This window comes from Parasteatoda tepidariorum, chromosome 11 (assembly GCF_982258835.1).
Source record: "Parasteatoda tepidariorum strain Cologne lab strain chromosome 11, Ptep-v5.0, whole genome shotgun sequence".
Taxonomy (NCBI): domain Eukaryota; kingdom Metazoa; phylum Arthropoda; class Arachnida; order Araneae; family Theridiidae; genus Parasteatoda; species Parasteatoda tepidariorum.
Window position 1 is genome coordinate 39,536,459 of NC_141765.1, and position 14,868 is coordinate 39,551,326.

The window sequence follows — 14,868 nt, forward strand, 5'->3', positions numbered from 1 at the left end:
AAATTTTCACATGCAAAGAGCTCATTATTCAATGATTGGATTTTCATATAACATGCAGAACATAAAGATTTTCCGGGGATTATTGCCAATTTTCCCAAAAAATTCTTAGATAATTCAACAGTAATTTCACGAAGAGATTTTTTAATATATTTCTTATGTACTGACATAGGATCACAGCAAGTTTGGCCAAAAAGATGGTGATATTTGTGCAAATACTTTTTTTCATGGTAAGTGCAAATAGTATGGAATTCTCCAGGAATTCTTAAGCTAAGAATTTCCTTATCAGTTAGGCTTAAGTCATTAATAGTTTTGATTTCTGAAATTGAACTATAAGAACTGTTTTCACAGCTTTCCTTAGTAATTTCACTAATAGAGCATTTCATGTTTTCATTCTATAAAAACTAACAAACAAAAAATGCTATAAAATTACTCCCTTCACAAGTTACTATTTCAACAATATACCACAAAGTAGAAATAACCAGTTGACTTGCTTATGCTCTAATATAAGTTGAAACACAAACCTAAAGTAAGGGAAAGTGTAACTTGTCTGTTATTGGCTATTTAATAAAATGAAACTTAAACCAAAAGCTGATAGGCTGTTCAGACAGAGAACTAAAACCCAAAGTTCTACCTGATTGGTTGTAACACAACTGAAACCAAAACACAATACTATGTTGCAATAACTTAATAAACAGTATTTATTGTTTATTGAAAGAAATAGTAGGGGGAAGGGAGAATATACAAGCTGAGGTATTCTCCCCCAATTCTGCTGCCTTAACTTCTTTTTTTTTAAATTGCAGATAGTGTTTTTTCTTTTTTTTTTTGGGGGGGGGGGTTATTAAATAATAAAAAGGAAGCATTAAAATAAAAATAAAGATGTTTTTTTTGTTTTTTAATACTTGTCTTGGGGTAGATTAGGCCTAACTAAGTCCTTCACAGCTGATTGTCATTTATCCAATTTCAAGACCCTGTATCTCATAGATTGATTGGAATAACAGAATAAAATTTACAGATTATAGATGTTATATGTAGAGGTCCTACCTTGACGAATTTAATGTGAATACCACCTCCCCCTTTTGAGTTACAGGGTGTCAAAAATGCAAATTTTTGAAAATTTTCAAAATTGCAATTGTTATAATTCAGAAGGGAAAGGAAATAACTGCCTGATTTTTTTTTCCAGGAATATGTTATATGTAGCAATAACACATATAAAAAATCCAAACTGTTATCTCTTCCCCTTCATGAGATATTTATTTTCAAAAACTGGCATTTTGAGTAATGTTTCGTTTTTTTTTTACAGTGCTCACAATTTTTTTTAAGTACAGATAAAACCACAAATTTTACATGATTTAATTTGAAAAACTACACAGATTTAATATCTTTTTGAATTTTTTGTTTATCTCTATTAGTTTAGAAAATATGTAAAATTTAAGACACCCCTGAATTTCACAAAAATGAGCAAGGTCGCCATTTTCAAGCCCCCCTAATTAAAAAAATTAAGAAGATAGAATTTTATTGCAAATGGATTTTTACTTCTTTGGTACATATGTTTCCACATACTAAGTATGAAAAAAATCAAAAATGGTCTGGCAACTCATGCTTGTTGAAATTCTGTGGAATGACCCCCATGGGATCAAAGCTTGGAGGTTTAATGTAATCTTTGCTCCTTTGTAAAGTCTGCTTTTACTATTTTAATTACAATTTGTTTTACATAATATACTCTTTTAATATACCTATAATATATGCATTTATATATAGATAATATCTCTCTCTATTATATATATATATTATATATATATATATATATATATATATATATATATATATATATATATATATATATATATAATATATTATATATAAATATATTATATATATATATATATATATATAAATATATTATATATATATATATATATATATTGGGTTGATGCATAAGTTCCCGTGTTTTTTTTTTTTGAAAAATTTATAACTTTATTTTTTGACATAAAATAACAACAATTTAATCAATGATGTACTCTCTGTTGTTGTTTATGACATCCTCCCAACATTTAACAAGTTTTTCGATGCCTCTTCGGTAGAAATCACCTGGAAGCATCTTGAAAATGTTGTCCAACCAAGCCCGTAATTTGACGTAATTAAACAAAACGCCTCTTACAGCATTTGTAGGCGCACAACACAAATCTCTCTAGCAGCTTCCATGACTTTGGCACCTCGATTAAACACAAAAATAAAGTGGTGTCAGAAATGCTCATTTTTGTCGACTTGATACTATATTTAAATGCTCTAGTAACAAAAATGAAAGTCACCAAAAGAGTGAAATACACTATTTTATAGAGCAAAAATTTCCCTTTCGAATAACACAAAAGATTATGCCAAAACATTTTATTTTCAACGCAAATTTTTTAAATTAAAAAAAAAACGTGGGAACTTATGCATCAACCATATATATATATATATATATATATATATATATATATATATATATATATATATATATATATATATATATATATATATATATATATATATATATATATATATATATATATATATATATAGACACACATACATATGTTATGCATTTTAGCCAAAAGAAGTTTTGAAATCTCTTGGAACTGAAGATTTTAACAAAAGGGAACATCTTGCAATTGAAAGAAGTGGTGTAGATTCTTTCCATAATGAAGAAGATTTAAAATCTCTTTCATCTGCAGCCTTTAAAAATGAACATCTTGAAATTGAAAATGAAAGTACTGAAGATACTGAAAGGACTAAATTGAATGAAGGAGAAATTTCTTTGAAACCAATTGTCTTGACTAGTGATGATGAGAGTTTAGATATAAATATTGAAAACAAATTTGATACGAAAAATTATGAACAGAAAAAGTGTATTTCTGATTCCTTAAATTGTGTTAAAAACTTGAAAAAAGAAAATCAGTTATATGATTCTAAAATTGTGAGCAATATATCCAATGAGTGCAATAAAAAACTGTCTAAAGTGCCCTTAAATAAATTATCATTGCATGATAATGAGAAAAATCAAATTTCAGTTGCTACCACTGAAAATATGTACCCTAATTTAAAAAGTATTTTGCACAGAGAGAAGTTGGAAAACATCATTTTTTTACAAAAACAAGTAACTATTTTTAAAGAAGAATATTTAAGATATTTGGAATCTGAAGTCCTCGAAAAATATCAAGAATTTATAAACGTAAGTTTTTAATAATTTATCTTTATTTTTTAAATAAAAAATTTTAGTTATAAACTAGGATTAGCTGGTTTAAAAAAAACTTTTTTTCTGTAAAATTTCTCTTAAAAGTTTACATTTTTTATTGTTCATATAAATAGTTTTAGTAATAGTTTAAATAAAGGAAAGTGAAAAATTATTAAATTTTCTCATAAATATTTTTCCCTTTTAAATTTAATAGAAATCTGCATTTCTTTAAACATACATACATAAATATGTGTTTTTTAAATGTTTCCATATCGTATCTTTCCTGCAAAATTATCTAAAAATAAATTGATATGAAAATTTCTTAAAAAGGCTTAATTTTTAATTTAGCATCACCAATTTCATTTTCTGATTACTTTTAAAATTAGTTTAATAATGTAATTATTGTACGAGTTAAAGTAAAAGTTAGAAAAACTTTTTTCTATCTTATTAAAGACAAACTATGCTCGTTACAATCAAAATTAAAATGGAAATGAAGTACTTGTCTAAGTTTTATATTTTATTTTTCGGTTCATGTTAAGAATTTTTTTTCTATTATCAGTGTAAACAAATTTGTATTTTATTATGATTTTATTCATTTTTGTAATATTTTCAAAATACATTTTTTGTATTAAAAATCAATTCTAGCACAAAAATATTCAGAATTAATTTCAATATTTACATTGTATTTCATTTAATTTAATGCTGCATAAGTTAAAAATTAAATAGAAGGCTGTGTGGTGGGCTATAGAAAAGGCCAGGACATTGTTTAGTACATTATATGTGTACCAGTTTACTTACTATCATATTTTTAATTCCAAAGTTTCTTCATAATTTGTTTAAATAATTTTTCAAATAAAACTCTATTAATAAAGCTCCAAGCAACTCATAACAGTTTGAGATTATTAATTAGAAGATTTAGTTAGTACTGTTGCATTAAAAGAATAATCAGTATCAACTAGTAAATTTCAGGACAACTACAAACTCAGTTATTATTAAACTTAAAGCTTTATTTTGTTAAAAAGAAGCAGTTTATCCTTTATTTATTATCAAATCATTAGTACTAAAACTGAACTTTTACTATGCATACAATCTGTGTCATTTTTGTTCCTTTTTATTATTCTATTCTTTTCAAATTATTATTATTAATATATAAATATATTGCCCTATAATAAAAGTTGTATTGATTATGCAGAATAAAAAAATATGTATATTTCATATGCATCATACAATATTTAATTAATTAGTATTGAAGCATAGCATTTTTACATTACAGACAAGCAATAGGTGGAACCACTCTTTTACATATATTACTAAAGTTTAAATGTTGAGTGTTTATTTGCATGTTAAGTGGAGTAAGGTAGTATAAGAACATGTTTAAAATATTCGGTTCTTTTTCTATTTTATCCTTATATTAAGGAACAAAAGTTAATATTATTTAATTGTTTATTGAAAACATTTATTATTGGTTAAGTAAAATACTTATATGCTATAAAATATTTTGGAATGGATTAGTTGATTTGAATTGAAAGGTTTATACATATTGCTTAAAAGAAAAGCTGGTTTAAACCTAAAAAACCTGGTTTGGAAAAAAATCTGTTTTTTGTTTTTCAATCCTGTCATAAACTATAAAAATGTATGCCTCATTATATATTTTACTTATTAATTCTAACCTTTTTCCGTTACTCCAGACTATGTAAGACAATTAATTATTCTGTATTCATTAATAGGATATCAGTACTAAGTTACCATGCTAACAATTTTAACTGTGTGGGGATTAGTCCAGCGATACTATTAATCAACTACATAATATGACATGAAAATACATATTTTTTAATTAATCTATTTTTTACAACAGATTTAAAGTTGAGTTTTAAGAAAGTGTGTTGTAGTCCAGAGACTTCAATTCTTTTGACTATTGCAAGTAACTTTAAAAAATGTATAAAAGAACTTAGTATAAAATTTTATGAATTTTACAAAATTTATTGTTATTTATCACAGTGTTCGTAATGCAATAATATTTGTTTCACATAGTAGCATAACTTGGTAGAAACTCTCCATTCGTAATTTTTTTTAAAAAAAATTATGTTGACATTCCTGAAGATGTTTTCATTAAAAAATGTGTATTTAAAACATTTTCTATAAGATTAAATTTTATTTTCATGAACAAATTTTTTTGAACAAAAAGCACCAATGTCAATTATGAAATAGTATTCATTAATACTTGTGCCACAACTAGGCTTTGATCTGCTATATTTTTTGTTATCAAAGTGGTTTACAAATTTTTTTTTCATGTTTTTATTAAAAAACAAACAGAAGGGGAATATCTTTAAAGATATTAGAGTCTGGTACTTTTTCTTCTATTTTATAATCTATTGTAATTTATATCTCTAATTATATTATTTTAGCAAGTATTAGCTATATTTTTTTTTATTTTAGCAAACTTATGGAGTAGAGAATGATCCTTTGTATGAGTTGATTCATGTATATCAACAGTCTAGAAAATATTCTCTTGAAATACGTTCCAAAATTAAATGTTTAAATTCTCAATTGAAAAGGAAAAGAGAATCAGTGTGGTCTCTTCAAGAACACAAAATTTCAGAGAAGGTAAAACATTTTTAATAAAACATCGTTAAATGCTTTAAAAGTATCTTGTTTATGACATTGCTAATAAAAACTGATGTAAAATTTTAAAATAATATTGATAGGAATTTCTTAAGAACTTCTTACTCCTGTATTGAGGGTATTAATTTCTACCAAACTTTATTAAAAGTATAAAAAGCTAAACTATTCTTAGATAATTTTACAAGTAATGTAAAAACATAAATTGTATTTCAAAATCATTTTGATATCAGAAGCAGTCAACTTACTATTTATGTGAAAATTGTCTGATATTTTTAAATATATTTATCTAATACTTATCAGTTAAATTCAGTCATTTAATAATATCTTTATTTTTATTAAAATAAGTGATTTTCATTGTAAGTTTTTTATATTATGAAAATTTCTGTCTATTATAATACCATCTCATCCATTTTAATGCTTAACAATATTGTTGAGAATACTGTTTTTGCTTTTTCTATCGTGTTTTTAAGTTACTATCTCTGACAGCTCTGAATGCATGTGAATATTCATCATTAAAATATTTGTTAACTTTGGAAATAGTAACTGCTATATTATAGTAAATGCTTTTATTTAAAATAAGTATGTGTTTTTATTCTTGAAACGACTAGTGTGCCTATTAATATATGCCAACTCTACCAGATTTTCCAACAAACTACTGGATTTTTTCCAGTCAAAAATTCTCCTGTTTTTGTATGTTTTAAAAAATTTCATTTATTAGGAATACCTTTAGATTTGATAATTCTAGTCGTTTTTAAACATGCTTTTTGTTACTTGTTCTTAATATTTCTGTAATGTTTTTCTGTACAGGGTCGATGTAAGGATGGTTATCAAGTTGAAGCAAAATATGTGTATGAAGTTAAATTACTAGAAAAAGAAATATTTGCCAATGTGATTGAGAAAACAAAAAGTTTAGCAGAATATGTTCTTTCAGATGCATTTTATTTATATGCTGAACAGCTGGCAAAGCTACGTATTGAACAATATCTTTATAATGTAACACAAAATTTGGTTGTCACAAGCTCTGGTAAGTAAATATATATATTTGTTTTATTGCTATTCAGCTTTTACAAAGAGATATGTTTATTTGCGGAAATGTTTAAATTAGATTACTGTTATAACTTATTTTTATAAATTAAAATTTATGTGACTGTAACACTAAATTATGAAGCTCTTAGAGGAAGAGTAATTTCTAATTGGTTGTTTAAATTTCATAAAATCTTTTTTTCTTCTTTTTACTGTTTTGAAGTAATGACTGATAATTATAATTAAAAAACTATTAATTTCATTACATTTTTAAAATTCATTTTAATTTTTCACAAAAAGTATTTTTTGAGCATGTTTTGCTTGATTAAAACTACCACAATGTTAACAGTGTCTTAAAAATTAAACATTTGATCAAGCATTTTTTTCAGGGTTGGGCTTTTGACGTCAAAAAGTGGTTTTTGACATGACAAGGGTATAATACTGGTTTAAACCATCAAAAACTGAAGTTTGCCAAGAAAATATATAAACTACAAAACTACCAACAGTTGCCATGCATTATATTGAAATTTAATTATACTATAGGTAATCAGCAGGTTTTAAAATATTTTTTAATTAAAATTAAGGTAAAATAACAGATTTAAAATCTCCGAAATTTATATTCAAATGCATGTGCAGAAAAATTTTGCACAAAAATTGTTTAAATATTTATATTTTGAAAAAAAAATTTTTTTTTTGATACTTAAGAAAATTAAAAGTTTATTACTATGCCTTTTTAACATATGAAGAACACATAACTAATATTTATAAGGAACTTACAAGCTATGTTGTATAAATACAAATTTGATACAAGTGTATAAAATTTTTTTTTTTAAATTAAATTAATTTTGAAAAAATAAGACAATTATGGAAAAATAAGAAATAAATGAATGCCCAAGCAGAAAAAGAATATGCTCAAAATGAAGATAACCACAAAATTCTGGCTGCTATTCTAAAAACATATGATGTGCCAGATGAGGGTAGATCAACAAGAAAAAGGTTTAGACTAGGACATGATACTGCTAAAAAGGATGAAAAAGAAGCATCTTTTTTTTGGTATTGCTGTAGTATGATTAGTTGCAAAATTTGTGATGCGGAGAATGAAACAAAATCATGACTGTAGAACATATTGTAATCAAATTATTACTATTTTGGTTAATATAAAATATTTATAGTTGTGCGTAAGTTTAAATAACACTGCTTTTTATGATTTTCATGCTAAGTATATAATATCAGTATATATTTCAGGTATTAAATTTTTGTTATTTTGTTAATACAGTTTGGCTAAAATAACTTATAATATAAGATGAATAAAAGGATATTACTTTGGTTTATGTGACGCAATTCTGATAGCATTGTACCATTCTTAAGATTTGCACTTCTAGACCCTAATTTGCATTATTTAAATTTATTTAAATTAAATTAATTATTAAAATTTATTTTTGTTATACCGAATATCTTTATTATCTAGTATGTTAATTTGAATTTAAAAGTAGTTATATTTGTGAATAATGATAAATATAATTCATATTGTTTATTATATTTATTTATAATTATTACTCTTATCATTTTAAAACAATTTTTATCTCTTAATTTTTTATTCTCCACTTGTATTAAGAATACAAATAATGCATATCTTGAAAGCAAGAAGTAATTATTCAACAGCTGAATATTTAGATATTCAACAAAACTATATAGTATTCAGCAAAATGAAATTCACAAGTATTTGGATAAACTAAATTTTCAGCATAGTAAATGAATAGGCTGAATATACTGTAAATCGACACTAACTACTCTGTGTATTTAACAGAAAGCACTTAAATTTGTATTGTCTTGTGTTAAAAAGATTATTAAGAAGATTTAAAAGAATATTAAAAAGATTTTTCTTTAAAAGATGTCTAATGTACAAAACTGCTAATGTTTATCTTTAAAAATGTCTAATTTTTAGTATAATCTATACTATACACTAAATATGGTTATAAATAAATTTCTTAATTATATCACTGCAGATTTTCAATAACACATGAAAATGAATACATAATATTACAAATGATGTGAGCTTTCAAAAGTACAAGATTTTGGTCACTATTCAAAATATAAGTGTTTCTTCAAAATTTTAAATTTATTTTTTCTAGAACATAATTAGAAACACTATCCTTTATAAAAAATACATAAATTTTATGTATTAATTAAATTTCACATATGAATATAGGTTTTTGACATTTTTGACAGTGAGGTTTTTGACGTGACGGTTTAAACCATGGTTTAAACCGTCAAAAACTGTCACATGTCAAAAACCTGCCAACCCTGATTCTTTTTTGAAGCAGATTTAATTATTGGAATCTATAAAGAAAATCACTTTTTCTTATCGTTTATAAACTTAAAAGTAGGAAGAAACAAGAAAAGTTTTTTAAAGCATTTGATCAAATAGTTACTAAATTTAATGAATTTGTTTAATGAATTAAACAAATAAAATTTTCTACTGAAATTTAAGGAATTAAAAAAAATGTATTAATCTTACATTTGTAATAATATTTTTATTAAATTCTTCCGTTTCTAACTTAATACTTAATATGAAACATTGTTTAAAAAAATCTAAAATAAATAACTTTTTTATTTCATAGATTGCAGTAATGTTTAGTTGAAAATAAAAGTATATATTAGTAAAAAAAATATATTACTCTGAATCAGAGCATGGTTTTATTTTTTAAAATCTGTCACAGAGTTTGCTAGTGCTAAAAAACTAGTAGCAAAACCAAGGTTTATATTAGCATTTTTTAAAGCAGTATTGCAATAAATTTTTTTTATGCGGTAAATTCATAAAACTTTTTTTTACTGTTAATGTTTTTAATAAATTCAGAAATATCCCTTTTGATTTCATAAATGTTACAACTTATTAATAAAAGAATAACTGAATACTGGCAATGTGCTTATATTACTCTACAGCTACAATTAACATGCAAATAAACATTATCTCAATGTTTTTTTAGTAATGCTTGGAAAAGAATGCTTCCTCCCTATGCTTGTCTGTAATATGAAAATATCATACTTATGAATTATTTGCATCAGTATTAATTCAATTTATAAAATAAAATAAAAATCTATATGTTAAAACAAATTTCATTATAAGAAGTTTAAAGAAATATTTTCTGTTAAAAAATATTGAACATAATCGAATAATAAAAAGGAATACAAATGTCAAATTCGACTCCATTTGAAATACTAGAAATATGCCTTAGTAGTTATTGATGTATATGAAGAGATAACTTTACACTATATAGTTTTGTTTATTTTGGTGCATTTTTGATAGGTTCAAAATATTTTTGGGCTTGTAATCTATTATTGAATTAGTTTTATTTCACAACTTATGAAACTTAGACTATCATATGCTGAATAATAAATAATCTCAGTTTTTCTTGCTATAATAACGATAACCTTTGAGGTGAAACTTGTGATATAACAAATAATTGAACTGGTTTTATGGTGGCTGCTTGTTATACTGTTTTCTAACCTATGCTAAGAAAATTCATTTGTTGAAAACTTTTGGCTTATCATTATCTTAACATGATTCCTCCATATATAATGAATATCACAAATAAATAAATAATGTATGTAATCACAAAAGAAAACAATTAATATTTCATGCCATGTACCTCAAATCAGATATCACTTAAATGATAAATATAAGGAGAAACTCACATCCTGAATTACTCAGTGACATCATGTAAACAAAAACAACTATCTGACTCAGAAGATAGCAAATATTATTTATGAGGGAAACACAACACAGAAAGTAAGTCCAGCTAAGCAAAAAAAAATATATAGTTTGGGACAAACTTTTATTAACTAATAAAGTCCCATAGTCAAACTATTTCTTCACATTGGTAACAACATTGTATGGGGACATGAATATCTGAATGCTCTCATCAAAGAAAGTTGCTGCTATTGAATGCAAACATTAGGTAACAACAGATCTAATTTCATGGCTGTTCCAAAACTGATTGTCAACACAAAAGAACTTCAGGTACTTGAAAGGATGAAAGTCACTAGGTGCAAGATCGGGGTGATCATAAATAGAGATGAGCTCTCCATGTATCTTTCATCATTATTGCACCTACCTTCTGACCAGAGAATCAATCATCACATTGGTTCTTCACATTTGTAAATTTTTTTGTTGTTTTCACTTGCTTTGGTATTCTCCATTTTGGGAAATCTGGTAACTGACTGTATCTCACAAGTGCTGAATGCTTGATTATTTTAAACTTTCACCAAACCAGAGCCACATAAGTTAGCAATCTGAAAGGATTTGATATTTTTGGAAGCAGTTCTAGCATTTCAAATTGAAAAAAGCTTGCTATCTAAATGGATTTTTCCCATGTTAAATATGCATTTTTTCATCATTTTTGAACCAATTGGGTATCTTGGATCAATGTATCCAACTACCACACCTTTGTTTTTGTATATCACTGGAGCTTAACTTGAACAAAAAAAACTAGTTCTATTATTCTTGGTTCTTTCAGTAAATCAAGTTTTCTAAGTACAACTTAACACTGAATAGACTGAACTTAGTTCAGTGTTATGATTTTAGTCAAGGTTTAGTCACTAAATTATATTGCAACCAAGCTCATCATGAAAAAAATTTAAAGTTCTAGCACTTCTGTGTACTGAATCCTAAAACTAGCCCTTCAAATACCATTTTTATTTCCTATCTACTCACAATTCTTAGTGTTTGGTGGAACAAATGTGAAACAATTTTGTTGCAACAATGAATCAAATTTGACTGAAAACTTAATGTTCTTTCCGTTCAAGTCTGTTATTTTGGATTGTAATTCAATGATTAAAATCTAAAACTTTTGGCTCCTTAATAGAAATTTCATTTAAGTAATCTCTAATTAAAAATTTACTTTTATATAATTTATAAATGCAATGTATAGAAGCCGAATCAAGAATCTAATAGAAACTTAAATTTCTCTTAAAATTTAAAATCTTTACAAAAGATGCTGGGTTAAAGAGTTTGGTTGGTATTGAAAATTTGTCGCCATATTTTAGTTAAAGTTATCTTTCTTATGCTTTTAGTTTATAAGTAGTCTTTTTTTTTTATTTCTGTTGAAGAAATCTGCAATTTATTATTTTAGAAATGTATATTTTTCCCTAGTCACTGAAGTTTCACCATCTGGACTTGAAAAGCTACAATTGCTTAAGAGATGTGTTACTACAATTTTTGCTTTCCAACGCCAGGCATCTCATGATAAACAATTCTTAGAAGTTAGCCGAAAATGGATAAAATATCTGGTACTGTGGTTTTTATTTTTTGTGTAATTCAAAAATGTAATTCAAATATTATTGATCTATTTATTAATTTTCCTTGATATTTGAATCGTTAGTTTTATAACACTTTCTTTTTTCAATAGGTTTCCATTCTGCTTCAAAAGGGAAATATGGCAGATAACATATTTTTACTGAATCATGTCATAAGATGTCCTTATGGCATAGAAAAATGGGCATCAGAATTCATTCAGCTGTCTTGGTCTACAAGCTGCACTAATCGTTTTAAAGATAATATTAGTTGTCATTGTCTCTATTACTTGCTGTTAGTTTTGCGTTTAATTTTGCAACCTGCTATGTGAGTAAACTCTAATTCATATTTTATTATTCTCTTAAAATTTTAGAACTAACTCAGAGAATTTGTAGAGAATGTCATTATTTAATTTCTAATTGTATTTACTTATTATTATGCGGACATTTTCTAAAAGAGAATAATTTTTCGTGGTTCGAAAGTAAGAAAAAATGTTGGGAGTACCTATTTTTTTTTTTAAATTTATTTGGTTACATTTATGTAAATTAACTGAATTATGTTTTAAACTTTTTTTTCTAAAACTAACTCTATTAATTTTTATTAAACTATTATTAGAATCAAAAAATGTCTTTCATTTGGATATTTGAAATTGAGCAATTTCAGTGTTTTCAGAAAAAACTGAAATCCGTAATTGATTTTAAAAACAGTTTATATTTTATATCAAGAAAGAACTTTGAATAGAATGGGATTTGATGGTAATTTATTTTCTAATTTTGTTTTGTTTGACAAAAATAATCAATGAGACCCTATGTCATTTTGTGGTTAGACTACATTTCTAATTCATTAATCAGTACTAATGTATTTTTAAAAATAGGAGAGGAGATGGAAGTTTTCAAATGAAATAAGTTTTATCTGCACATGCATAGAAGATACAAAATGTTTCCTTATTTTGCTAGTTAGTCATCTATTCTTTCTAAGAGTTATAGTAAAACCTGTCAAGTTGTCTTGTCAAGTAAACACTGTTATCAATAACCAAATTTATTCTAAGTAATAAAAGAGAATGTAATCGTTGTAACCTTTCTATGAAATAAATTAAATTTGTTTAATGTTCATACTAAATGCCATTCTAAAATCTTAATAAGGTTGACCAGAATTTTTTTTTAATAAACTGCCAAAAAAGTATTTAAAAGTAACTTGAACTTCTTTGTGAGTTAGTCATATGGGAAAACTATTAAGGGCTTACCTTTCCTTCTTTAAACAATTCTATTTATCTTTTTCTCTTTTGTTGTTCTTGTTTTGTCAGAATTTTAAATACCGTAAACCGGGGCGAGTCTACCCATTTTTTCAGTTTGTCAACTTTCAAGTGGTCAAACTTTTGTAAACCTCATTAAAGCTGTGAAATCGATTTTAGAAAATATTAACAGTTACGCTGTTACTGTATATTTTTATAGAACTGCTGACAAATCTCTCGTATGGGGCGAGTCTACCCATTCTACTAAAATGAATGTTAACATTGTAAATAATCAAATTTTACTATTAAATTGTTATTTCTGTTACTATATAGGATATTTATGAAGTAAAATTCATAGCTTTATTATATATTCCATTTTTTTTATTCATAAAATAACACAAACTGAGTATTTGATCGATTATCACATTTTGATCGCAGTTTTGTTTTTATAATCATTAACATTATAAAATAACATTTTTTTCTGATTATTGTTGATAAAAATAAATTAAAATTAATATAAATTTTCTTCTTGAATTGTTATTTGTTTGGCTTTTATCCTTTGGATAGCTTTTTCCATCTCAGGTGGCAATGGCATTTTTTTGTAACATTTAAATCCATTTGTTTTGCGAATATAATTTCGAACCATCTGTAATAATAAATAATAATTTATTTAACTTGCATTAAATAAAAAAAGTTAATTTTGTAATATAAAAATTTAAAAAATAGGTAAAATAAACATATTTTATATTTATATTTAACCTATAAATTTTCTTATTAATGATAAATTTATCAATGCAGAATTAAAATAATATACTCAAATTCATTTAAAATGACTTAATTTTAATATAAACAAAGTTCTAAATTATATTATTATGCTTTATTAAAACTAAATACGAATGGGTAGACTCGCCCCGCGAATTCTGGCTTTTTGTTTACAACAGCAAAACTTACATTCTTTTTGTTTTTTTTTTCATATAAAATTAATGTAATCTTTGTCTTAGATAAGTTTATCACTTACCCAAAGTGAAAATAGTAATAATAATAATATACTTACGGAGCACCAACTAAAAGTTTGCTGATTTTCAATACAAATCTCTCAAAAGACGTTTGAACAGGTGGGTTAAAAAGACACCAAATAAATAAAAACGGATCACTCTACTACAGCGCCATCTGAACTAAGTCCTCCGTCGGTAAAAAAAATTTATTTGCAATTTAAAATAGTGAAAATTAAATAAAACTAAAATGGGTAGACTCGCCCCGGTTTACGGTACTCTTTCTTCTATTCTATGAAAACAAATATCAATTGAAACAAAAAATTTTTTTCTCTATTTTTAATATTTTGTGGCAATCCTGGCATTTTTGTAAAAATATTCTTAGAAATATGTTGCATAACATTGCTGATTAGTTTATAATGATCTGTCTTTTTATCTGGTAGTTCTGCTGAAGAAATACTTCAGTTGTTATCTTGAAATTAGTTTTTGAGCT

At 25.1% G+C, this 14,868-nt stretch overlaps 1 protein-coding gene across 3 annotated transcripts in view; it reads left to right on the forward strand.

Moving 5' to 3' along the window:
• Epg5 (ectopic P-granules autophagy protein 5) overlaps positions 1 to 14,868 on the forward strand; it is a 175,310-nt gene that overhangs the window by 14,558 nt on the left and 145,884 nt on the right. Inside the window, exons 4-8 of one of the 3 annotated variants that reach the window (XM_087155460.1) lie at positions 2,591 to 3,211; positions 5,651 to 5,818; positions 6,644 to 6,860; positions 12,012 to 12,148; positions 12,268 to 12,479. In XM_087155460.1, coding sequence (XP_087011586.1) covers positions 2,591 to 3,211; positions 5,651 to 5,818; positions 6,644 to 6,860; positions 12,012 to 12,148; positions 12,268 to 12,479 — 1,355 coding nt within the window. The remainder of the gene's footprint in view (positions 1 to 2,590; positions 3,212 to 5,650; positions 5,819 to 6,643; positions 6,861 to 12,011; positions 12,149 to 12,267; positions 12,480 to 14,868) is intronic. The other 2 variants (XM_087155461.1, XM_087155462.1) reach the window with 2 other exon arrangements.